Source organism: Podarcis melisellensis, assembly GCF_964234715.1.
Source record: "Podarcis melisellensis genome assembly, chromosome: 5".
In the NCBI taxonomy this organism is placed as follows: Eukaryota; Metazoa; Chordata; class Lepidosauria; order Squamata; family Lacertidae; genus Podarcis; species Podarcis melisellensis.
In genome coordinates, this window is record NC_138537.1 from 80,461,185 (window position 1) to 80,485,124 (window position 23,940).

The window sequence follows — 23,940 nt, forward strand, 5'->3', positions numbered from 1 at the left end:
GAAGGGATTCTTCCACCTTTGGTATGCATGCTCCTGGGGAGTAAAATTATAAACCAAGGATTGGAAAGAAAATAGAATATGTGGGGCAGGAATATCTAGGTAAGTTAGAGCCAGTGGGGCATAGTGGTTAAAGAGTTGGAGACCACAATTCCAATCCTTGCTCAGCCATGAAGTTCAGTGGGTGATTTGGGCCAGTTATGATCTCTCAGCCTAACCTACCTCACAGGGTTGTTGTGAGGGCAGTGGCGTAGCATGGGGGTGCAGGGGGGGCCGGCCGCACCGGGCGCAACATCTGGGGGGGGCGCACTCGCACTCGCAGCTCTCTGCCCCTACCTGGCTCCACGGGTTAGGGGGCACAAATTACTTGCCTTGCCCCGGGTGCTGACAACCCACGCTACGCCACTGTGTGAGGGTCCAGGGGAGAGGGAATGAACTATGAACACCACCTGGTTAGTTAACAGAGCTAGGTAAGACCTTGACCCAAAAGTTGGGAGAGCAACAGCCAGCCAGGGCAGACAACAGTGGGTAAGGCAGACTGACTCTGAGCTTCCACACCTGTGGTCTGATTTTATAAGTTTCCCCTCTCCCCGCTTCATAGGATTTGTGTGTGGTATGATATAATGTGTGCGATTAAAGGTAGAACAAAAAAATTAAGGGCTGGCACCCCCATTGTTCTGCCTGGTCCAGCTCTGAGGGCCTTCTGGCAGTTCCCTCACTGCAAGATGTGAGGGTACATGGAACCAGGCAGAGGGCCTTCTTGGTGGTGGCGTCCGCCCTGTAGAACGCCCTTCCATCAGGTGTCAAGGTAATAAACAACTATCTAACTTAGAAGACATCTGAAGGCAGCCCTGTTTAGGGACGTTTTAAATATTTGATGTTTTATTCTGTTTTTAATCTGCTGGGAGCCGCCCAGAGTGGCTGGGGAAACCCAGCCGGATGGGCGGGAAATAAATAAAGGATGCCGCAAACAAACTTTTACCCATGAGCAGCACAAATTCCGCAGTAAATTCCTGCCCAAGAGTACCCTGAGTTGTCTTGTCCTGCTCTAACACATGCACCCCCCCTTTCTCTAGAAATACACCACTGTAAATGCCACTGGCTTAAGTTCTGTCTGCTGAGCTGGCATGAGGGACTTACTCCAATGTATTTCTGACTCAGCTGGGAAAGCCCAGGGCCTACCATACCCAAACTCTCTCATCCCGGTGGATCTTGGGTTTGGATTGCACTGTTAGTGTAGGAATTGCAGCAACACATGTAGAAGCCTGACTCCAGTCTTTTATTGACAGCAACTGTCACTTATTATTCCCAACTTTTTATTTGAAAAATGTTCGTCTCTTGGTTTGACGGTCTGAACCAGAAAAGAAAGCTAGTTGCTTGGCAATTCTGCTTTCATGGCGTTCCAAATGAAAGGGCCTATCCACATGTGGGGCAGATTTACATCTCTTACATGGAGCTATGGCTTCGCAGAAGCCTATTTTGTTTGTTCCATTAATCCCCAGTCTAGAAGTTATGAAGTATGAGGACATGTTTCTTTCTAAAGGCCAATTAATTTCCATTTTATTGAGCAATAAGCCTGTTCCTCTTGACATATATTATGGTGGAAAATAAACCCGGCTTCCAAGAATTTGTAAGCCTCACTTGAAAACTAAACCTCATTTATTTATTTGTTCTGTTCATTTTAAAATAAGTTGCAGTGACGGTTCAAGCAATCAGCGTCATTCAGACGATACCGCTGCTGTTTACCACAGTTACAACAAATTCATCTGGGAAAGCATCATTTGAAAAATTAACATTCTGGATCACAATCTTGAACTTTTTTTTGGCCCTTTTCTGTTTCCCTGCGTATGGATATATTTACTTCAGAGATACTCTATCAGGGCGCCTACACCATATGCTTGGTAGATTCAGCATTCCTTCTACTTCCGACAGTGACCTCAAGATTGATCTCTTTTAAATTCTGGCAGTTATGTCCGTTGCTCTGCCAAGTGCGCTGGGCTGCATTGGAACAATATATGTATACACACACAAACAAAATGGTTTCAGATCTGCAGCTTAAAATGGAATTTCAATAAAAGTTTCTTAGCCAAACATTTAATCCCCAAGGAGCTCTGCAGGAGGCAAAACCTAATTCTTAAGTGTGCCGCTCTTTAAAAAGAAGTATTTCTCCACATTGCTACTTCCCTCCCATCTGGAGCATTTAAAGGCCCAGCAGAACGAAAGCTGGCCCCTGCTTCTCCCTCCCTGCTTCTGCTGCTTCAAGCCATAGGTCAGATTGACATGACGTTTCCTGCAGGAAGCAGAGACTTGAAGCAGAATCCGACAACAACTATTGATGGGCTGGAGTTACAAAGTCCTTGCTCATTTCCCGCTTCCCTATACTGTATACCTTTCCTCCACCCTTCCCTCATTGGCGATCCCAGCTAACACCCATAAAATTATGTGCCTATTTTTAAACTCAAAAACAAAAGCAAGTGTTGGGTTGGTTGGTCGGCCAACCAAATTTTAACTTGTGCACCTCCCTTTTGTGGGGGGAGAAAGGTCAGGGAGGTTAGTAGACCGAAACTGCAGGGACATTTCGGCTGGAGGCTATTCACTGACAAGAAATGGGAAGGCGGTGTGTGCGCATGCGTGAAATGTTATTTGCAGAGTGAATGGCCACCCTTGTCCCTAATATAGTGCTCATGTGTGTAGGGCTTCTCTTTAGTATAAGTAGCCGGTTGTTTAGCATTCAGCGGATGAAAAGGCTCCCTGCAGAGCTTTGGACAAGAATTAGAAAGTTCCTCTAAGACTGCGGCTCATTAACTGAACTCTCAACTTTCCTGGGATTTTTATTTTATTTTAAGCTATAGGCACCTCGTATAAGGGACTCTCAAGGTTTGTCACTGTGTCACCTTTGACAGCCTAAAATTCAATTCAAGCCACCTAAAAGCCCAGATTCCAGTCTCAGTATTTTGCACAAGGGATTCGGTCTCATGCCAGAACTTTAGGTTTGCACAATTGAAGTGGAATAAAGCACACTGTCACCCTAGCTCAACAAATTCCTTCCTTGGGGGTTTTAAAGCAGACGTTGGATGGCCATCTGTCATGGATACTTTAGTTGAGATTCCTGCATTGTAGAGGGTTGGACTAGATGACCCTTGAGGTCCCTTTTAACTCTGTGATTCTATTCTGTGTAATGATGCCTCTGCCATTTTTTGCAACAGTTGCCACAACCTACCACGATACTTTTCCACATCAGCTTGCTACCCTAGTGAAACACAGCGGATGGGGCTATAACCCCAGTGCAGCAGTTGCTTCATCCAGTCTGATGATACAGCTCTGGGCAATTAGATGACCTCTTACCCAATTCCTTGTAGATTTTATACTACTATATTTGCAGCGCTGGTTGAAACTGGAATCCTCACCTCCTCCCTTCCCAAAGGAGCATTTTTTTGGCCGCAGAAGTTAACATGCCCTATTTTCATTATTCTGGTTTGTAGTCCAGGTGATGTCATAATTTCCACCGAAACCCCTTGGTTTCAGAGGGGCTTATAACTTTGGCCATAAAAAATGTTCGCTGTGCTGAAAATTGGCACTGAAAGATGAAGCTATCTGACCATTTTTATAAACATGTAGATGCAGTGTATCAAGTTCTATTTATCCCTACCCCTCCACCCTTTAGAACTGCCCCCTCCCAAAAATAAATGCCATTTTTCTGGCTCACAAACAGGTCCCACTGGGTGTGTCTTTGGAATAAAAGTAATACACGTACTGTACATGCTTTTGTGTGCCAAGATAAAATACTTTGAGGCAATTTGTCATATCAGCAAGAACATGTTTACTGTGTTCCTTAAATATATATATATCAAGAAACAAGCATGGCAACAGTAAACAAGGGATCTTAAGGAATGGTTCTTATTTTGTATTGGGGGGGACAAAGAACATGGAGACATCCCAAACCATTAGAACTCTCCTGCTAGTTCAGCTCTGTCTGTGTTTGTGCTGCTGTGTTCCAGGTATGCCGCAATGTGCCCAGCCAATTATAGGGTCCTTCTATATGTGGGATCTACTCTTATGTCTTAGTATGGCGGTGGGCATCTACAACTCAAGCCTATACTGCTCTACTCAAAAGTAAACCCCATTGAGTCCAATGGAGCTTGCTCTCAGATAGGGGTGGAAGGAGCTGCCAATTTTGGTTTTCTCAGTTTCTCATTCTTCCGGTTTTAAATCCATTTCTCCACATTTCTGCAGCAATTTCATTAAATAAAAAAAATCACCAGCATTTTAGTGCAAATTTCTACCAATTTTTGTTTGCAGTTTTGACGAGTGTTCTCATTTTTGCAAGCAACTTCCCCCAACACAATGCATTTTGTATGCTATTTTCACTGTTATATTAATATTGAAGCACACTTTCCCCTAAAATAGATGACATTGTAATCATCATTTGCTTGGAGAATTCCACTGCAAAATTCAACGAAGTGTTGAATTTTCAAAAGATGGCTGTGTTTCAGTTCTCCTGTCGTTCTGAAAAGTGAAAATTTGATAGATTTGCCTTTGAATGAGAAAACAGTGGGGAAATGTTGGTGGGGAAAGGGTTAACAGCCTCTGCATGCCATGGCCACAATCCAGATCTGAATCAACCCCCCCACCCCACCCCAGCTTTCTTTTTGGTAAACAAAGAGACGTGGCAACTCACGTCACACACATGAATAAAAAAATGTGCTACTTCCAGTCATGTGCTGTTTGATGCTGAGCTTCCTCTGTTGAAATATAGCACTGTAATGCAAAGGTTTCTGTTCTGCGTGTGTGTGCATACAGGAACATGCAAGACCAAGAGTGTGTAAATGAAAGCAGTTTCCAGATGTGGGGGACGGTTTTTTGGAAGGCTGCAACATTAGTTTGACATTCGTAGCACTTCCACTTAGCAACTTGTTGCCAGGATTATTTCCCCTCGGTAATGGGCCTTCAGGAATGTTCATCCCAATGGAATCCTCATGAATCATATGAAACAACTGGATGACTCAGGCTACTTCAGTCAGCAAGGGTGCAATCCTGATGTTCTATCCTTGTGAGTGCGTCCCTTCAGTTCCACTAGAACTTATAAGTAAAAAAGAATCTGAATGCCTATCCAGATCTGCTTATAGGCTGGTCGAAAGTGTAGTCAGACTGGTTAGGGTTTGTTTTTTTTTTTTTAAAAAAAATACATATATATGTTTTGTTTATTTTATCTTTTGATCAGGAAGGCCTAACCTGGGCCAGAGGAAGAAGCTGAGTCCATGGTTATATTTTCCAGTGCACAGGTCAGAATCCAAAATCCAGGAGAGCCGTTTGTCGGGAAGGGGGAAGGAAGTAGGCGAAGCCAGGCGAGCAGCAGGAAGGGCTAGGAGTTAGGTTCATCTGGAGGGCGATGGGGAAATTGCCAAGGATGCAGACTGTGATAGGGAGAGAGTAGGACTGAAGGGGAACAGTAACAGAAGAGCAGGCAGGCTTTCTTCAGATGCCTCCACAGCAACTGGGGAGCTTCCTCCCAATGCAAATACGAGCTTCTGAGAAAGTGTGAGGAGAAAGGGGCTCAACTTTCCTTTCCTGTCTGCTGTGATCTAGATCATTATCACCGCACACAGAGAAATAGTTGGTTCTATTTGCATATCTTTCTTTAATGCTCACACGTTAGATGCAAAGGTGTGCCATGAGTAGCTTGGTCCTCCTTTACAGTCAGCAGGTTCAAGTGAGAACATCTGCCAGTGGTGCAGTGGGTCAGTGCATCCTGCTGTTAACCAGAAGGTTGGTGGTTCAAGACCACCCAGGGACAGCTGTGGGCAGGATTCCTGTAATGCAGGGGGTTGGACTAGATGACTCTGTGGACCCTTCCAACTCTATGATTCTATGAAGTGGGAAAAGGTTTTTTCTCAAGCCAACTGGAGGCTGTTCCAAGACTGTTGGAAAGAGTTTAGTGAGAACTAAGTCATCAGAAGAAAATAATGTGGACTCCAGTTGTGGACTTGAATTGTCACGTGGTAGTGGGGAGTGGCATCAAGTGAGCCTGGAGCAAGTTGTGTAGCATGGACACCTCACCTTTCACAAGTTGTGGTTCATGTTTCAGTTGCGGGTGTGGAACAGAAGTGGCAGTCACCTAATTCCTCCAACAACATGGGCCAACTGGATGACACCAGGTGAAGGAATAAAGAATGTGTGTCAGCAAGCAAACATTTCATTTTAATATTTCATATGCGATGTAAAACTACCTAGAGCCAGACCAATTCCAAGCCATTACCAATTCAGATACCAGCATCAGGGCATCCCTCATGTTCCACAAGTACCTCTACACAGTGGTGGAGCTTCATGCTCCGGCACTGGGGGGCGGAGAGCAGGCGGGGGCGGGCCTGGCGTGTGTCCTCGGGGTGTGGTGCGCCGCCTGCAGGTGGAAGGGAGCCATGATGGCACCCCACTGGGATTGCCCTGCTGGGGGCAGTGCGCTCCCCCCACACTCCTTTTCGTTCTCCAGTGCCTCTACATTACTTGTCCCTATTGTCTCAGCAATGCACAAAGCCTCAACCAGTTCTCTAGGATTTGTACAACTTAAAGGTTCTTTTCAAAAACTTGTTTAATTTCAGCTATAATGGTACCTCGGCTTACAGACACTCCAGGTTACAGAATCTGCTAACCTGGAAGAAGTACCTCGGGTTAAGAACTTTACCTCAGGATGAGAACAGAAATCGTGTGGCAGTGGCGCAGCGGCAATGGGAGGCCCCATTAGCTAAAGTGGTACCTCAGGTTAAGAACAGTTTCAGGTTAAGAACGGACCTCTGGAACGAATTAAGCTCTTAACCCGAGGTACCACTGTACTTCTGTTTTTAACAGTGTTTCTGTTTCTGGCCTGTACAATAAGTTTCACCCTGAGAGACCTTGCTGTTTATATGAATGTGTGTGTGTGTGTGTGTGAGAGAGAGAGAGAGAGAGAGCGCGCACTTTGTTACAACCTTGTAGTAGGCATTCACAAATTCTGTCAGTTTTTATATTGTATACATTTGTAAATAATAATAATAATAATAATAATAATGCAGCAAACTTTGCAAATAAAAAAAAGGAAACATGTTTCTAAACATTCTCCAAAAATGAAGGAGGTGGTTAGTTTGTGATATTTGAGAATGGACTGCAGCTCTAACATGAACGGATTTGGCACAAAGGCTCTTGGTCAACCTCTTGCCTAGACCCTGCTGTTGTCTGCCTAGCAATTGAGGCCGCTGCATTTGAAAGCTATGGATTTACTATTTTGAATTAAATTTCGTTTTAAAAAAACAACTACTATCCTCTTCGGTGGGTGCAGGAGACAGAGCCTATCAGAACCTCCTATCAGGGGTAGAGCTTGGATGCATCATGGATTGCAAGTGGAAGAGATGTAGTAGAATGTTGTGGGCCTTTGCAAAATATGATGGGTCATAGATGGAACCTTGGAGGATAAGGAATTGACTGGCTTTTTAGACTCCAGTGTGGGTTACCTGATACAACGCGGTTTTGTTGGAAAGAGCAGTAAAATACCATCTTGTTGGCAATCCTAACCCTTTGAAAGCAGGCCTAGTTAGTCCTTAATACATGAAAGGCTTTGTTAAACAAATTGTGCAACTGATGTGCAAGAAAAATCCAGCTCTGTTCTGAACACTAAAGATACCAGGTTTTCTGTGGGCAAGGAGGGATGGCCTCGACTATAGAGGAATAGGCATTTGACTGGGTGATGGCATAGGGGGGAGAGAGAGAAAATAAAGGCAGGAAAAGGAAGAGAAGGAAATATCCTTCCCACTCCTTGCTCCAGTTTTGTGTAACGTACATTATGGACGGTCCCTGTGAAAAGTTGAAGGAACTGTTTCTTAGTCATCCGAGAATGATTTTTCCAAAAAAATTCTCTGCCAAAGGCATTCCACCTTATCCTCTGGGGAATGTTCTCCATAGCATTTTACCTCACAAAATTTTAAATAAGGGTGGTCCACCCATTTATTAACATCTAAGGACATCTGAAGGAATACAGACTCTCTCCCACTATTAAGAATATTAATTCCATCCTAGTGATTATGTGCTTCCTGCTGGTTTGAGGCTTCGGAATAGCAAGCCCCTTGTGTTTGCTGGGTATGACCTTCGCTCTAGAGAGAGCGGCCATCCCAAGGAGGTAAGAGACACCAAGGGGCCATTCGTCAGGGAACAGTTAAAACAGCTGCAGGTTTCCCACAGAAAAATCTAAGACAGATGTAGGTCTGAGTTCTCCTTGTTACCATTTGACTATAAAATCCAGAACACTGTGTTTAAGGCCTCTTTAACCAGTCACAAATGAACAATTACTTTTGATTTTTTTATTGTTCTTCCTTTTTCCAGATTTTAAATTTTCCCTCTTGGTTAGGCTTGGATGCCAAATATTTTCTCTTACATTTGTGTGTGTGTGTGGACTCTTTGAATTTTTCCTTCAATGTTATACCACACAATGATTGTGGGAAACTATAGCATCCAAAGACAAACCCTTAGTGTCTTTGAGCGTATGTTGAACGAAATAGGGTTAGTTTTTGTTTCTTGAACTGAGGGGGTGATTTGCTCAGTTTGATTATCTTAGGTCTCACAAACAAAGGCCATAAGATGCTTTCATTTGTCAAGGAAACAACTGTTTCAGCCTCTCCAAATTTAGGAGATGATGACATAGCAGTTGGGTTTCCCAGATTGATGGCAATGTCACAGATGAAACAAAAAAATTCCTTCTAGTAGCACCTTAAAGACCAACTAAGTTAGTTCTTGGTATGAGCTTTCGTGTGCATGCACACTTCTTCAGATACACAGATGTCACAGATGGTTAGCCTCACTACTGACACTGGCCATTTTAGCAATATGCCCATCCCTACATAGAATGAGGTGGAGCTAACCTTAAAAAGGATTTTTAAAAAAAACAAAAAGTGTGGGAGGCATGTCCTGCAATACTTCAGAGGATAAACGTGTGGCAAATGCTATGGGGAAGCAAAAGATTAAAAGCAGCACATGAGAGGGCTGCTGCTTTTTATTTGATGCAAGCACTATGCCTTTAACAGCTCTAAGGCAGGCAAAAAGGCCACAGGCATGGCAATTCCTACTGACATATGAACATGCCAAGAAGAGTTGTACCTATTGCATTCCAAAGGCACAAATCCCACCTGCACTATATATCTAAAGCAGTAGGATGCAACTTCAAACAATCATTCATTGGAACTGTAGTTTCTTAAGAGTGCTGAGCGTTATTAGTAGACCCCTGTTCCTCCTCAAAGGGACGCGGGTGGCGCTGTGGGTTAAACCACAGAGCCTAGGACTTGCCGATCAGAAGGTCGGTGGTTTGAATCCCCGTGACGGCGTGAGCTGCCGTTGCTCAGTCCCTGCTCCTGCCAACCTAGCAGTTCGAAAGCATGTCAAAGTGCAAGTAGATAAATAGGTACTGCTCTGGCAGGAAGGTAAACGGCATTTCCGTGTGCTGCTCTGGTTCACCAGAAGCGGCTTAGTCCTGCTGGCCACATGACCTGGAAGCTGTACGCCGGCTCCCTCGGCAAATAAAGCGAGATGAGCACCGCAACCCCAGAGTCGGTCACAATTGGACCTAATGGTTAGGGGTCCCTTTACCTGTTTATTCCTCGTCAAATAGCTGCCATTTCCAGTGTGGGTTAACCATCAATCCCTCTGGGAATTTTTAACTCTGTAAGGTGAATAGGGAGGGAGGGGCAGTCTCCTTACAACTCTCAGAACCCATAACAAACTACAGTTCTCAGCATTTCTTTACAGAAGCCATGACTGTTTAAAGTGCTGATGGGAGCACAGTGTCTAGGGTGGGAAACCTTCTATATAAAGCAATCTTTCAGCGGAACATAGAACAGTCTGACAACAGGTTCTAGTTGGTATTGGAATTTGTGATCAATGATTCTTTGCTTCCCCACAGTTACCATCTTAGGAAACAAACATTGCAGGTGGAATATATACACCATGGGGTCTTGAGCAGTTGTGTGATGCCGATCTGTTTTTTAAAATAGACCCATTAGTAATTTTGTTTACCATTGAGAGGCTGTGGGGTGTTTGGCACCATTTATTGATTGCAGACAACTTTATAGTCCAAGAAAAGGTGGGGAAAGAGTGCTTATTCAAATAATCCATGTGGTGCTGAGATCAGGGAGAAGGGGATCTGTAAAATATACTCTGGTAACTTTCTCTTAGTCAGGGCTGCAACCGTGTGCATTGTCTGGCTGCTTAAATCCCAGTTAGACCTCTAAGTATGAGCCTTGGTTTCCTGTCATTAACTTTTGCAGCAAGTCAGAGAAATGATTTTTGTGAAGGGAAGCATAGACTGATACTGCTTTCCACCCCTTTTTGGTTGTTGTTTTTTTTAATAAAAAAAATAGCATTGTTGTTCAGTCCAGTCATATGGTCACCAGCAAAGACAGTGCAATTTCAGATGTGGATCTTGCTTCTATTCCCACTGAAAATCACCCTGTTTCATTTCTTTTTTTCCCCCTTCGGCAGGCGCTGAGCAGCAGCCTCTATAAGAGTGCCTCTCCCTATGGCTCCCTTAATAACATAGTGGACGGCTTGAGCTCCCTCACTGAACATTTCTCCGACATATCCCTCTCCTCAGAAGCCAGAAAGCCCAGCAAGAGACCACCACCCAACTACCTGTGCCATCTTTGCTTCAACAAGGGACACTACATCAAGGACTGCCCACAGGTAAGGGCAACAAAAGTCTCGCCACAATGTTTGGCTGTGTCACCCGCTAAGAAAGAAGTGGATTGTTACCTTCCTTGAGAACATAAGCTAATGTGATATCTCACAATAATCTTCTCGGGGATTATTTGCTAGCTTTAGCAGTCTCTGGACTGATGATGCCGGAAAAGAAAACATACTGGTATCTTACTTATCCCACTCCCCCGCCAAAAGGAGTTTCTCTCTCTTACCCCAGCTGAGAGATCTTTGAAAACATTTAACGTTGCCTCTTTGTGCTTTATCTGTTTTGAAGAACACATCAGATATATTTCCGCCCTCTTTGCTAAATGCATTTCCATGATCGTTCAGCGGCAGTTATTGAATGGGACACTTCGTTTAGAACAACTAAGTAATGTACATTTCAAGCAAAATTTAAAATAAAAAGACGTATAGGAAGCAGAAAAAGCATCAACAACACATTTGGATATTGGGAATTAGCCCCTGGTCTGAAATATCAGCTGCAAGGTTTGAGGAAGCCCTAGGCCACCCCTCCACCACCACCACACAACTTTTTCTCTCCATTTTACCAGGTGGAAGAAGGGAATAGATGGGTCTTCTTTTTTCCCCTCCCTTCAAAAAACCAACAGAGGGGAAAAAAATGACCTGAACATTAATATGTATGTGAGCCAGGACACAGATGCAGTAAGAAACAATTTGGACCATGGTTTACAATCCTGACTTACCTTTCAGATTTGTCAACCACTAGGGTTCCCTGGTTTGGATGAAATGGGAAATTCTGGTTTAATGCAAGCTAGGAGATTGTGGTGGAGCCAGTGCATGATGGGGGGTCGGAGTGGGCAAGGGAGAAGAGTGGGGCGATAGCACGTGCCCACATCTTCATAAAGCATGGTTTCTGAAGCCTTGGGTGATTGTAAAAATGCAGTAACTGTCTTCCAGCCCCAGGCCTCCGTTTGCACTGTGGATGAAGAACCTTAAATGCTCTCTGGAAATGCTAAGTTTTAAAAATTCAACTCTATAGGGAATCTTGTGTTGTTGTTTTTCGCTCCAATAAGATGAGCTCTTCTCATTTCCCTGAGCAAAGATGGATCCATACTGAAGGTAGCAGCAGGGTTGTTGACAGAGAGGGAAAACCTCCAGCAAAAGAGCAAACATCCTTGCCAAAGCATTTGTCTCCAGCTTCTGCCAAAGTCTGCTTCCAGGCTCTCCCTCTGTCTCATGGCTTTCTAACCCTTCTCCATACACCTTAAGGCTTGTCATTCAAATCCTACAAGCCCAAGCATGGGCAGATGGTTTTAAGGGCTCAGTAAGAACTGTTCTTGTCTCCCCCCCCCCCCTCAGTCTGAGCCAAATTGTTTAAGGGAGCCATTCTAGCATCAACACCTCTATCCTTAATATAATAGTCACAAGAGAATTCCATTGCTTTCAGTTGATTTGCAGCCATGTAAATGTTATATTGGAAGGAAGGAGGAAAAAGTCACTTCACCGGGTTTACCAGTAAGATAACATGATTTAGGGAAGCCTTATTCGATCTGGTGCCCTCAAGATGTTTTGAACTATTAGCTCCCATCACCTGTGGCCATTGATGGCCCAAAACCATTTGTAGCCCAAAACCATCTAGAGGGCACCAGGTGGGGAAGGCTGAATTCAGGCATATCTATACCTGGTTTAATAATCAGGCTGTCTTTTCAGAAACTCCTAGAATCCATCATTCTGCAAGGGGGCCTCTAAAAGAGAAATGTCAGCACTTTTCCGAGCTACAAATCTGAAGCCACTTTTGGGGATGTCATGGCAGTTAAAGTGGTATAACACTATCAGACGTTTACAATACCGCAATGAATTGAACAGTTCTTCCTAAGTAGCTTTGGAGACATCCACATGTCCACTCTCAAGCCATGGATTCTGTTGTGGTAGTATTCATTTTTCTAATAGTGAAACTGCAGTCATCCTGGACACATGTCACATCAAAAAGGTTTACTAGTTTACATTTTGTCTCCCTGGGGATCTGCAAGAAGTTTTTATACTCCCACTGAATTATAATCTCCAAAATTCATTGGGGAACTCCATGATATTAAACGTGATATAAAACTTGCATAATGTGGTGTAGCTATACCTACTTGGCATGCATCCAACAAAGTTATTGTATAAGTGAAATTATTTCTTGTTTGCACAATAAAACTTTCCCTCCTTCTTTCTCCTCTGCACCCCTCCCCAAGTCTGCTCTGTGGGTACCCATAAACCTCTGGTGCAGATGAGGGAGGTGTGAGGGGCTCAAGGGGTGTAGTGGTAGGAGAAGCCCCTGCAAATCCTCCATATTCTCCAGAGTAGATGTGGGGGTGCAAGGGCACATGGGGTGCACAGTTAGGGAAGCTCCATTGTACAAGCAGAAGTCATCTGTTCATTTTTAGTCACCCTTTGTCACTAAATAAACCTCCAGTTGTTTCTGCAATATGGCATGTCAGTTGCCATATTGACCAGCAGTTGACACCACTAATGAACAACACAGCTCCTCCTGCCTCTGCCCCAAATCCTTTTGTGAGTTCAACAAAGATCTTCAGAGGGCATGCCCTTCTCCTCATAATACCCGGCGATGCACCTCCAAAAATATGGAGCAGGGCTAATTCCAGTCCAGGAGTAGATGTTTGAGTGAAACTGGCTCATTGGGTCTAAACATTTCATGGGCGGGCTACCAGGGAGGCAAAGATTTTCTTTCTGGTGCTGAAATAAACTTTAAAACTCTCATCTGCTCCACTCTGAGCTCCCATTCCTGATTCAGCATGCATGAGAGTGCTAATGGGAACCAGATGTCAGACCCCCACCCCCCCTCAAAAACTCAATATGCACTCCCACACATTTGGTGCATCAGATTTCTTGGCGATTTAGAAAGGAGGAGGGAAAAGGAGACCAGGAGAGATTCCAAGAACAGCTGAAACTGAAACTGCAAGACTGTTTCTAAGGGAGGTGGAGGAGGTAAACAGTGATAGCAAATCGAGGCTTCTCCAGCCACATAATTCCCCAAGGGAGAGAGGTAATGGACTGTGTGCGGTTGCTCTTTGTGTTACAGTCCTCAGAGTGATTTCCTTTTTGTTGTTGTTAAGATTACCAGGGATAGAGTTGTGGGTACTGTAAGCTGCAAAAGCTCTAAACCTGGATGGTGATTTGGAGTAAAAAATATAGCAAAATTAGGGCCAAGCAAAAGCACCTCCCTGTTTCCCACAAGTATATTCAGCACTGAAGAAAAGTGGATATGTGCACAGTATTATTTTCAGGAGAAATTTACATCCTAAGGAAATACAGTGGTACCTCAGGTTACAGACTCTGCTAACCCAGAAATAGTACCTCAGGTTAAGAACGCTGCTTCAGGATGAGAACAGAAATCGTGCGGCAGCAGCACGAGGCCCCATTAGCTAAAGTGGTACCTCAGGTTAAGAACAGTTTCAGGTTAAGAATGGAACTCCAGAACGAATTAAGTTCTTAACCCGAGATACCACTATCATGAGTTGGGATCTCAAAATCAAAGTTAGGAAATGTTTGGTCTGCTTCTAAGCAAAAACTTGAGGTAAATCTACTATCTGGCCTGTTTGTTTTGTGTCCATCCAAGAAGACCTGCTCAATTCTGTTGAGTTCCAGAATCTGCTCCATTATAATTTATTTGAATTTAAGTGTGATTTCTGTGTAGCCCTAACAACTGTAGGCAGATCAGTGTGCATTGAGTCTATGGTGGTCACTTGTGCATTGCCATAAAAGAGGAACTACATCATCAAAAAGGAAGGTAAAAAAAGAGATTAGTGATTTACATAAAATTGCCTATGATAATTATGTATGCAAAATACAACACATCTCATAGTAGGAAAGCCTGCGACCAAGAGTATGTCTCTCAAAGCAGCTGATCAGATACTTCAAGGCCCACCCCCCTCTTCTTATGGTTCATTTATATTTAAACCAGACTTGGACTGGGCAGCCCTTCAAACAGAGGACTCCTTCGAAGAGACTCTCCTCTGATAGCCCTTCCAATTGAGGACTGTTCTGTAATGTAGGTCACACTATTTGAGCCACACTTCTTTGTCTGTTGCTGCGTATGCGTATCCCTTTCATTTGAGGAGATTGGGTTAAACCTGCCACAGAGCTGGGCCAGCACTGCAACTTCTAGGGAAATTAGCAAAGAACATCTGGGCAGGTTTTGAATGATTATAACTTATTTTTTCTTAGATCTTTGTGTCGTCAGGCTCCACTCGCGCATATATATATATATATATATATATATATATATATATATATGAAGATTACATACCCATATATTTTCCCCATGTCCATCCCTATTGCAGTTGATGTTTAGGATGAGCTAAGTTTAGCACCCACTGTGAATAAAAGTCTGAAGTGTTTGAGAAGAGAGGTGGGGGCGAATGAGAGATGGTGTTGGTGAGAGAATGCAGCTGCCTGTTTGACATCTCCCATCTGGTGTAAGTGATATGAGAGCTAAAGCCAGCCAGCCAATGAGGATCTATGCCTTTGCATTCCCCAAATGTTACCTCAACATGCGGTGTATCCAACTCCCATTTAGATGAGTGGGGGGGGGATGGCAGTGACTTTCCTTGTTGTAGCCATTGACATCTCGTTTATTTCTACCTGCTGGCATTGTAAAGATCTTTGGCTAGGAAGAAAACTAACAATTCGCTGCAAAAATACACCACCCAATCTTCTCCATTTGCCTATCTTCAATCTCAGTTCTGTTTATTTACATCTTTTGAAAATAAACGCATATAAACAATTTTCTCTCTAAAAGGGCAAAAACACCCCATGTGGTTAACCATCAAATTCCAAAATCCCTCTCTCTTCTCCCTTTTTCTTTCTTTTGTTGTCAGGATTTTCCACATCAATGAGGCAATGCCTTTCATGGCAACTTACCTAGTGTCCAGAATTCCTTGTTTATAAATTTCCTTTGAAGGAAAAGTGGCATGTACCCAAAGGACAATTTCCCTGTGGTATAGCAATGAATGAGGGTACAAATCTTCATTCATTAAATCTAAAGAAAAATTTATCCCGGAGAGTATAATTTCAGATTGCCATTTGGGAAACTGTGTGATTGAATGCTCCCTCAGTTAAAAATAACAACTCTGTCAGTAGAAAACTTGTGTGTTAGGGAGAAGCGTTCTAAGTTACTTTCACCCAAATGTGCTAATTTTCTAAGTGTAAGCTTTTATATTGGGCAGTATTCGGTCATAAGATCACCCACTTGCAGTCTGAAGTAGTTTTATCATATGATCTGTTTTTGTGTGTTGATAGCTTTAATCCCATCCCCAGGATATTCTCTTATCAGCAGACTTTGCTCTCACAATCCTGTTAATGATTATTTTTCTTTCTTAGCAGTTTCCTTCTTAATCTGCCTACCACTACTCTTAATGTCCCATTCAGACCCTTCTTCCGCAGTTCTGGGAGCTACTCCTGGGCCTGCATATAGCATACAGTATAGATGGCTAAAGCACAAATCTCACTCACTGACAGACTTGCAAAATCTGGAACTCCCATTCAAAATAAGAGTCAAAACCTGTGGGCCATGCTTTTCATTCCAGCCAAACAAATTCCACAGCTGGAAAAGCAAATTTGCCTTTATTTTCTAATTGTCAGGAACAAATTTGCCAGAGACAAAAAAAAAGATGTCTTGTTGAGGGCCTCCAAACATGATGCCTTGTTGAGGGGCTCCAAAACTGAGGTCAGGATGACAAGAGCTGAGAACAAAGAGATGGGGAAGAGGCAAAAAGGCCCAAGTGGGATTCAGAGAGGGCAAAGGCAGAGCAAAGTGAAATCAGAAACAGCAGGCGGTGCAAATAAGGCTGAAGGCACAGCTAAGGAGCAGTTGACCAGCCTGCCAGCAGCCCCTTCTTGCTTCCTTTTAGAGGGGCTGTGGGAGCCACAGAAGGCAGGGAACACGTATTCCAAGACAGGGCAGGGCTGAGGCACAACTGGGGACAATTGTGTGCAATTCTCCACCCTGATCCGGCAGCTGGTACAGAAGTGCCAATCAGGAGAGAAAGCTGAAGGCTGAATTCAGTACTTCTTTTCTCTTCCCTCTCCCATCATGCACTGATGGATGTACATGATTGCAGGTTATTTCAGAGGTAGAAATACAATGTGCAGTGTTGGGTTTGGGGCACCATGTATTTATCCCTCCTTCCCACCTCTATCTATCTGTCTTACCTATATCTATCTATATCTATCTATCTATCTATCCATCTATCTATCTATCTATCATCTATCATCTATCTATATCTATCTTACAATCTATCATCTATGATCTATCTTATATGTCTCTCTCATCCAGGAGTCGCTCACATGATGCCCTCCAGAAGCTGTGGGAGTCCACTCCCATCAGCCCCATCCAGAATGGCCAATGGTCAAGGGTGATGGGTGTTTCACTCCCAACAACACCTCAAAAGCACCACGTTAGCTGCCCCAATCTAATTTACTGTTTAAACATAAATTTGAATTTTTAAAGGAGCTATAAGTATGAATCTTCCCAACTGCTCACCTTGAAGTTCCTGAAAAGAAAAAAGGCAAGTCCTGCCATTCTTATTACTTTTAATACTTGGACTGGCAGGTACATTGGTTGTTTATTAGATTTTATATCCCAAGTGTTACATAAGATTTATTCATAAGATTTATTCATAACAGGCATGGGCTTTTCATGATCCCTCCACTCCACCCCTAGAGCAAACGTGTACTTCGGGTGGGTGGGAGTGTTAATTGGTATGTGAGGATTTTTTGTGTTCTAGTTTTTATTATGCATTTTGGGTTTTTATCTTATATTTTTAATGTTGTGAACCTCCCTGAGATCTATGGACAAAGGGCGGTACACAAATTTAATAAACAAATAATAATAAATAAATCTGGTAACAGTATGGAAGCACCCAGGGTCTAGATTCATTGTTACTTCATTGGTACTTGATTGCTGTTTCAGGAAGGCCTTCATACACCTCACCTCCCTTGACAATTCTTTTCTCTTTTGGTGGCGGAGGAGCATATAACCCAATGTATTTCGGGGATTTTTATTTTACAAAACCAGCAGCACCTTTTTGGTCAAATGTTTAATTCATCTCTCTCCATAAAAGCTGCTCAATCAGAAATCTTAATTAAACTGTTCTAGTGCCTTGGTCTTCATCTTGGTACATGCTCACCTTTCTTTTAGATGGGGGAGAGCAGTTAAGATGCCGTTTGTTTCTGCATCGAATAGACAGCACTGGTAAGGAACAGGGGCTGTTTCCAGTTGTGTGTTGCAAGGGAATGTGGATGTGCACTGCTCTAAGCATTGCAAGATACATAGAAAGCCACCCCGTACTCACCCACTGCAGTGATTGGAAATCTTTCTGTGCACCTTCCATCCAGATGTGCATCACAGTAAGGATGTGTGTCCAAACATATGTCCAAAATTGATCTGTGGACACAGTTCCTGGTCCAGCAAACAAGTTGTGCATGTGGATCTTTGCTTTCCCCTGTGGATCTACCTGGCTGACTTGGAGAATAGAATCATGGTGTTGGAAGGGACCGCAAGAGTCATCTAGTCCAACCCCTGCAGTGCAGGAATCTTTTGCCCAACGTGGGGTTCGAGCCCATGACCCTGAGATTAAGAGTTTCACGCTGGGCGAAGCCAGTAACCTGACAAGTTCTGCTGCCTGTTTGCTCCAGTAAAAGTGCTGCTGGGAAAGGCTTTACTGTAGCTCAGTGTAGGAACACATCCAAAAGGACCCGGCTTCACTTGGTGGCATCTTCAGGTAGGGTTGTCTGAAACACTGGAAAGCTGCTGACAATCTGTGCAGACAAAAAATCAGCTGGATGAACCAATAGTCTAATTTAGTATACAGCAGCTTCCTTTGTTCCTAGATGTTTCACATGAGATAACATTCAGGGTTTGGAGCTGCACACTCAGAGGCAGGGTTGATTGGCAGCGGTTTCAACTGAGAGGTCCAAATGCTCTGTTTTTTTGGATCCCTTTGTAATTAGTTTAAATCGTAGCTGGGGTGATTGTGCCCTTCAATTTTGCTAAGTAAATAATCCAAGTATTATGTAACTTCTCCTTTGTGATGATTGTTCAGATGAGACCCTTAAAACCATGTTTTCCCTCCTCCATAGAACACAAAATCTTAGATGCTTTTGTAAGGTCAGAGACCTGCCCTCGCTTCAGAACAACTCCTTAAACTAATCTCCTCTGGGCCAAGCCAAGGCTTCCTCCACCCTCACGTGGTCTGATCATAACATGCATTCAATACCACATGAAACAATCCAGAAACCCACACGCTGCAGAAAATCAACAGTTCTTAAATCAGTTATGCAAGTGTGTATATTTTGATCTGGATTCACAACTTGCTTGATATATCTTATGTGGCATTTCAAGGGGAAAAAACGTACTGTATTCTAATGTTTGTCCCAGAAGGAAGGTTAGACTTCAGCAGAGATTGAGGTGCAGTAGGCTGTGGGTTGGAGCATATGGTGAAGGACAGGAAGTCATTATGTAATCATTTGTTTGCTGGTCTGGCTGATTAATATCCTCTAGTTTCCTCCTCTAGCCAGAGTTTAGTGGTGGTGCAAAGCTCTTCCTTGCATGACATTCCTCAAGCCATGGATCTTCAGGTTCAAGAGTGTGGCAGGCTTGAGTCGTAGCACTATTTAGCAGAAATCACACACATGCTTTGCACAATAATAAGAACTAGAAATGCACTTAGGGCTCAATAACAAAGTCACACGTTCTCAAGATTTCAGAGTCTGCACTAGAGACCACATTTCTTGTGCCACAGTGTGATGCAGCTCCCTGTGAGAGTTCTTTTTTTTTTTGCTTCCTTAAAACTCTTTCTTTACTAATTCCATAAATGAAATTTCATGCAGAAATTAGCAAGCACTAAATAAGCAATCCCAACTCAATGAAAAACCACCTAAGGAATATCTATGCTGTATACTTGATTTGTTTTATACCAGTTAAACCAGCATGGCTCTTCCCAAGAAATCTATGTATGTGTCATGTGATAGAATACACATTCAAACATAAATTCAAATGCAATTTTATCACAGATGAAGAAGTTCATGCGAAATTGATGCAGAGCAGGAACTGTCTACCCCCTGATGGCAACCTGGATAGGCTGGATAGATTTTAAGTTTATCAGCATCTGGAACACAGACAATCCTTCCTCTGGTATCAAACTATTTTGAGATACAGGAAGCAGGACAGACCACCTCCCCTCAATCCCTTACAGCTTTGGCAACTCCTAGACAAATACACCATAACATCTTTAGTATGTTGTTCAGTCTAGCCCTGACATTTTATGTTGAATGGCACAGTTCCTTCTGCTTTAATTCTTTGCTACACTGGACATTAAAACTTGAAGAGGAAATAATACTAGTTTAGTTGTTTAAGAGAGGAAAATATGGCTCCCTAACAATACAGCTTGCAATTTTATAAATCTTACTTGCTTATATGGCTGAGAAGAGTAAGCTCTGTCATATCTAAAGTAAACAGAAGCCATCATGGTCACATCACACCAGCAATTCAAGCCTTAGCTGCACAATTCTGTAGTCCTGGTCTCTTTATATGTCTGGTGAAAGCCTACGTGGTTATAATGTAAATTCAGAAAATAGGTGACACCCTAGGAAAGACAAGGGATGGGGAGTTGGTTTACTGAGTGGGGATGGACGCCAAAAAGAGGTTGGTGTAAAAGATGCACCAACACCCACGCAGTGAGTCCACTTTTCTTCAAAAAGGAAATCAAAAGAGAGGGGTTTCCTGCCAGATGTGGCAAATTACATAAAGGGGATGTTGCTTTCAGTATAGTTTGCTGATCCAGCAGTCCCACTACTTCCGTTTGCTCAAGTTCAACAGCTGAGATTGAGCCTCTTATCTGTAGCAGGGAGCTTCAGATAAACTATAAGCAGTTGTTGCCTCATTGCACGCAGAGAATTTGTGTGGAAGATTGGTGGAGTATTATTTAATAACTCCAAGAATGTGGAAGGTTTCTAGTTTGCACGGGGCATTTCCTTAGGTGCAATAAAAGCAGCCCATGCGCAATGTTCTTTCAGTGATTCTCAACTAGGGTTGCTCAGCTTGAGAAACCAGGCCTGGGGTTCAGCATCTGTCAGGGCTTCCAGGGACCACTGGGCTTCAGGAACCCACATGCCTATCCGTTGCACATAGGACTACAGTGTCGTTATGAATCCACCCCAGTTCCCTTTGCTCTTCATCTTTCTCCTGACACTGCCACAATGGGGGGTGTGGTCTCATTAGCAAGACTGTGCACAGGTCGTCTTTGCAGGGCAGTCAGAAATATAACCATATACTCTGAAGTGGTGAAGGATTCCCACATATTCTCCCAGAGGAGCACAAGATGCTTCATAAAGCTTAAAGCTGGTATCCAAAGGAGCGCTAAGTCACTTGTTCAGTTAGGGCAAGGATATCTGCTTGTCCAACATAACTTATTCCTCTCCTTCCTTCCTTGTGCCCCCTAAATCTGTTGTAGGCTTTCCCCCAAACCTCTGAAGCAGATTTGGAGAGGATTCAGGGCATGCCTTGGAGGAGGGGGGGAAGGACAGGAGGGGGGGGGAAGCTCCATTGCATAAACAAATCCTTGCACTGACACAACCCCCTCAGGCTTATTAGGTTTCACCGTGAAGTTGATCCCACACCTCCAAAGTTTTTATTCAAAGCCGTAAGGGCTAGAAGCCAACTTTAAGCAAAACGTTGATACTACAACATTCTGCATGTTTGCACAAAATTAAGGCATACACACAGGCATGCACATAAGACGCCCATGAAAAACAGCCCCACAGCAATTTTCCACTGCGAACTGTTTACCGAGTTGCTCTGGTGCTAAGCATTACTGATTGTCCTTGACTCTGGAGAGAGCAGGACAGGACAGGACAGGACAGGAAGCAGGTCACAGGGATGGAGGGATAGAAGAAGACGGGCCTAAGACTGGAAGTTTGGATTGAGAAAGAGGAGGCTAAAAGGAGAGGGGAAGGGGAACTAGAAAAAAGAGGAGGGGCAGAGGGATGAAGGGGTATACATGGCCAAGAGTGCAGAGGTAAGGAAAGCTGAAGTTAACAATATGATATAACCAACCAAACCTTTGACCACAGACTTCTAGTTTTATCTGGAATTTAGTGCAGCAACAACATCAAGGCAAAGAAGGCTGTGTGCTTGTGTGGTCTCCAACGCATTACTAAGAATATGCTGGAGACAATGAGGAGGGATTGCCCCTTTTGATGAGCCGCATACATGATAGTTAAGATGCTATTACAGTGAATGATGAAGAGGTCCGTGAACTGCTGCGTATTCAAAGGGAGCATAAACTCCAAACTTTCTCTTTTGAACCTCATCTGACCTCCTGGGGCCTGCCAAGCTGGACTGGAAAGCAACGGAGAGCTGGCCCTTTAACAAGTTATTGCTGTGTCTGGCTAAGCCAGCCATTCCACCCCCCCCCCCCCAAAAAAAAAGAGAAAGGGAAAAGGAGAGCAAGCCTTTCCCATGGTATTTTGGACCCCCCCTTGCTCTCTGGCTCTGCCTACAACCTGGAGAAACCGAATCGTGTGGAAAATAGCAGCGTCTACCAAATTCTTTGATCTTCAGTTGTCGGCTGTAGGGATTATGTTACTATTTTGCCCGTTCCCAGCCCTTATTTACATGCTTAGGTTTTAGCAAATCATTTGTCCTCATTTAGGTATGTGGAAACCTCATTGGAACCATAAGGAGAGTTCTAAATCTTAAAGAGAGTCAGCTGTGTGGGTGGAAACGAATATCCCTGGCCAAGCATCCCCAACTCAACCCAGCCAGCTACTGCAGAGGCAGAAGAAAGAGCAGTTAAATAGTCCATCAGTCGAGGCTTGCTCATTTTAGGAATTACCCCTAGAAGTGGAAAAGTAGTTGCATCTATCTATCCACCCACCCATTTGTCTGTATTGCCTATCATTTTCCTACCAAAAACAGGTACTCAATTTACATTAATAAAATTAATGAAGAAATTAGATAATTTTTAAAAAAATGATATCCATGCATACTGAGAGTGACAGCTCAATCCTATATGCAAAGTATCTACCTGGAAGGAAATCCCATTGATTCCAATAAGATTTTGCCCCAGGTGAGTGGGTGTAGCCTGAGAGCCTGAGGTTCACTCATAATAGGCTGAAGTGTGTTTGATCAGAACCTATGCATACTACTTCAAGTACACAGATATTATACCCGGCGAAGGAGGTTTCTACCAAACTAAACTATTCTGCTGGTGTGGTTTCATTTACCTGGGTTTCACTATCTTGGAAATACGGATTTTGAAATCCTAAAAAATGCATGTAGGCATTGTAGGCATGGTAAGGGTATGAAGCTCTAAACAGGCAAGAGAACTGAAGGTGATGTGACTGATCTATGCTCTGCTGTGCATAATGTCTCAGGGCAATCTCTGCTCAAACAGGGTTTGCAGGCTTTTGTCATGCCTCGGAAACCTGAAAAAAGGTGTTTGAGCAGCTATGACAGCAACATGACGATGTATGTGATGGCTGCCGACCAGCCAGCATTTTTCTGGGCCAACAACTGAGGCAGCGTTCTGTGAGGTAACCTGCATTAGGATTCAATAGGCTGGAGAATCAAGATTCCTACAGTATCCATCCATCACCTGCCAGGCTTTGCTCAGGGAGTCCTGTACTTTTGAAAACAAGAGTTGGGAACTATAGAGAAGACCACAGGCAACAATGCCTAAGCCACACCAGCTTCAGCTCTGTTAACAATGTTAAGGTGAGCATCATACCTAATTTGCCAATGGCTATTTGAAGCGTTGTTGTGACTGGCAATTCATGCTAGCATGTCTGTGTGTTTATCAGGTTTTTATTACAGGTAGGTAGCCATGTTGGTCTGCTGTAGTTGAAACAAAATTTAAAAATTCCTTCCAGTAGCACCTTAGAGACCAACTAAGTTTGTTATTGGTATGAGCTTTCGTGTGCATGCGCACTTCTTCAGATAAGAAGGTATCTGAAGAAGTGTGCATGCACACGAAAGCTCATACCAATAAAAACTCAGTTGGTCTCTAAGGTGCTACTGGAAGGGTTTTTTTATCTGGTTTTCGTTTGCAGTTTCTCTACCAATGATTTTTCGATCTGGGCTGAAAATGGTGGTAGACACTTTGTTCTGTTCTTTTGTCTTGTTTCGCACTAATTTTTGGCCTCTCGTTTGGAGTAGCCCAGAGAGCTGTCTTCACCTAAGCTGATCTAAGTAGGCCCAGTTAGATACCT

The 23,940-nt window shown here is 43.5% G+C and overlaps 1 protein-coding gene across 2 annotated transcripts in view; it reads left to right on the plus strand.

Moving 5' to 3' along the window:
* ZCCHC24 (zinc finger CCHC-type containing 24) overlaps positions 1 to 23,940 on the plus strand; it is a 110,345-nt gene that overhangs the window by 16,967 nt on the left and 69,438 nt on the right. For both annotated transcript variants that reach the window (XR_014168833.1, XM_081913835.1), the window contains exon 2: positions 10,492 to 10,692. Coding sequence is in view for 1 of the 2 variants with exons in the window: in XM_081913835.1 (XP_081769961.1) it covers positions 10,492 to 10,692 (201 nt within the window). In the remaining variant the exon portion in view is untranslated. The remainder of the gene's footprint in view (positions 1 to 10,491; positions 10,693 to 23,940) is intronic.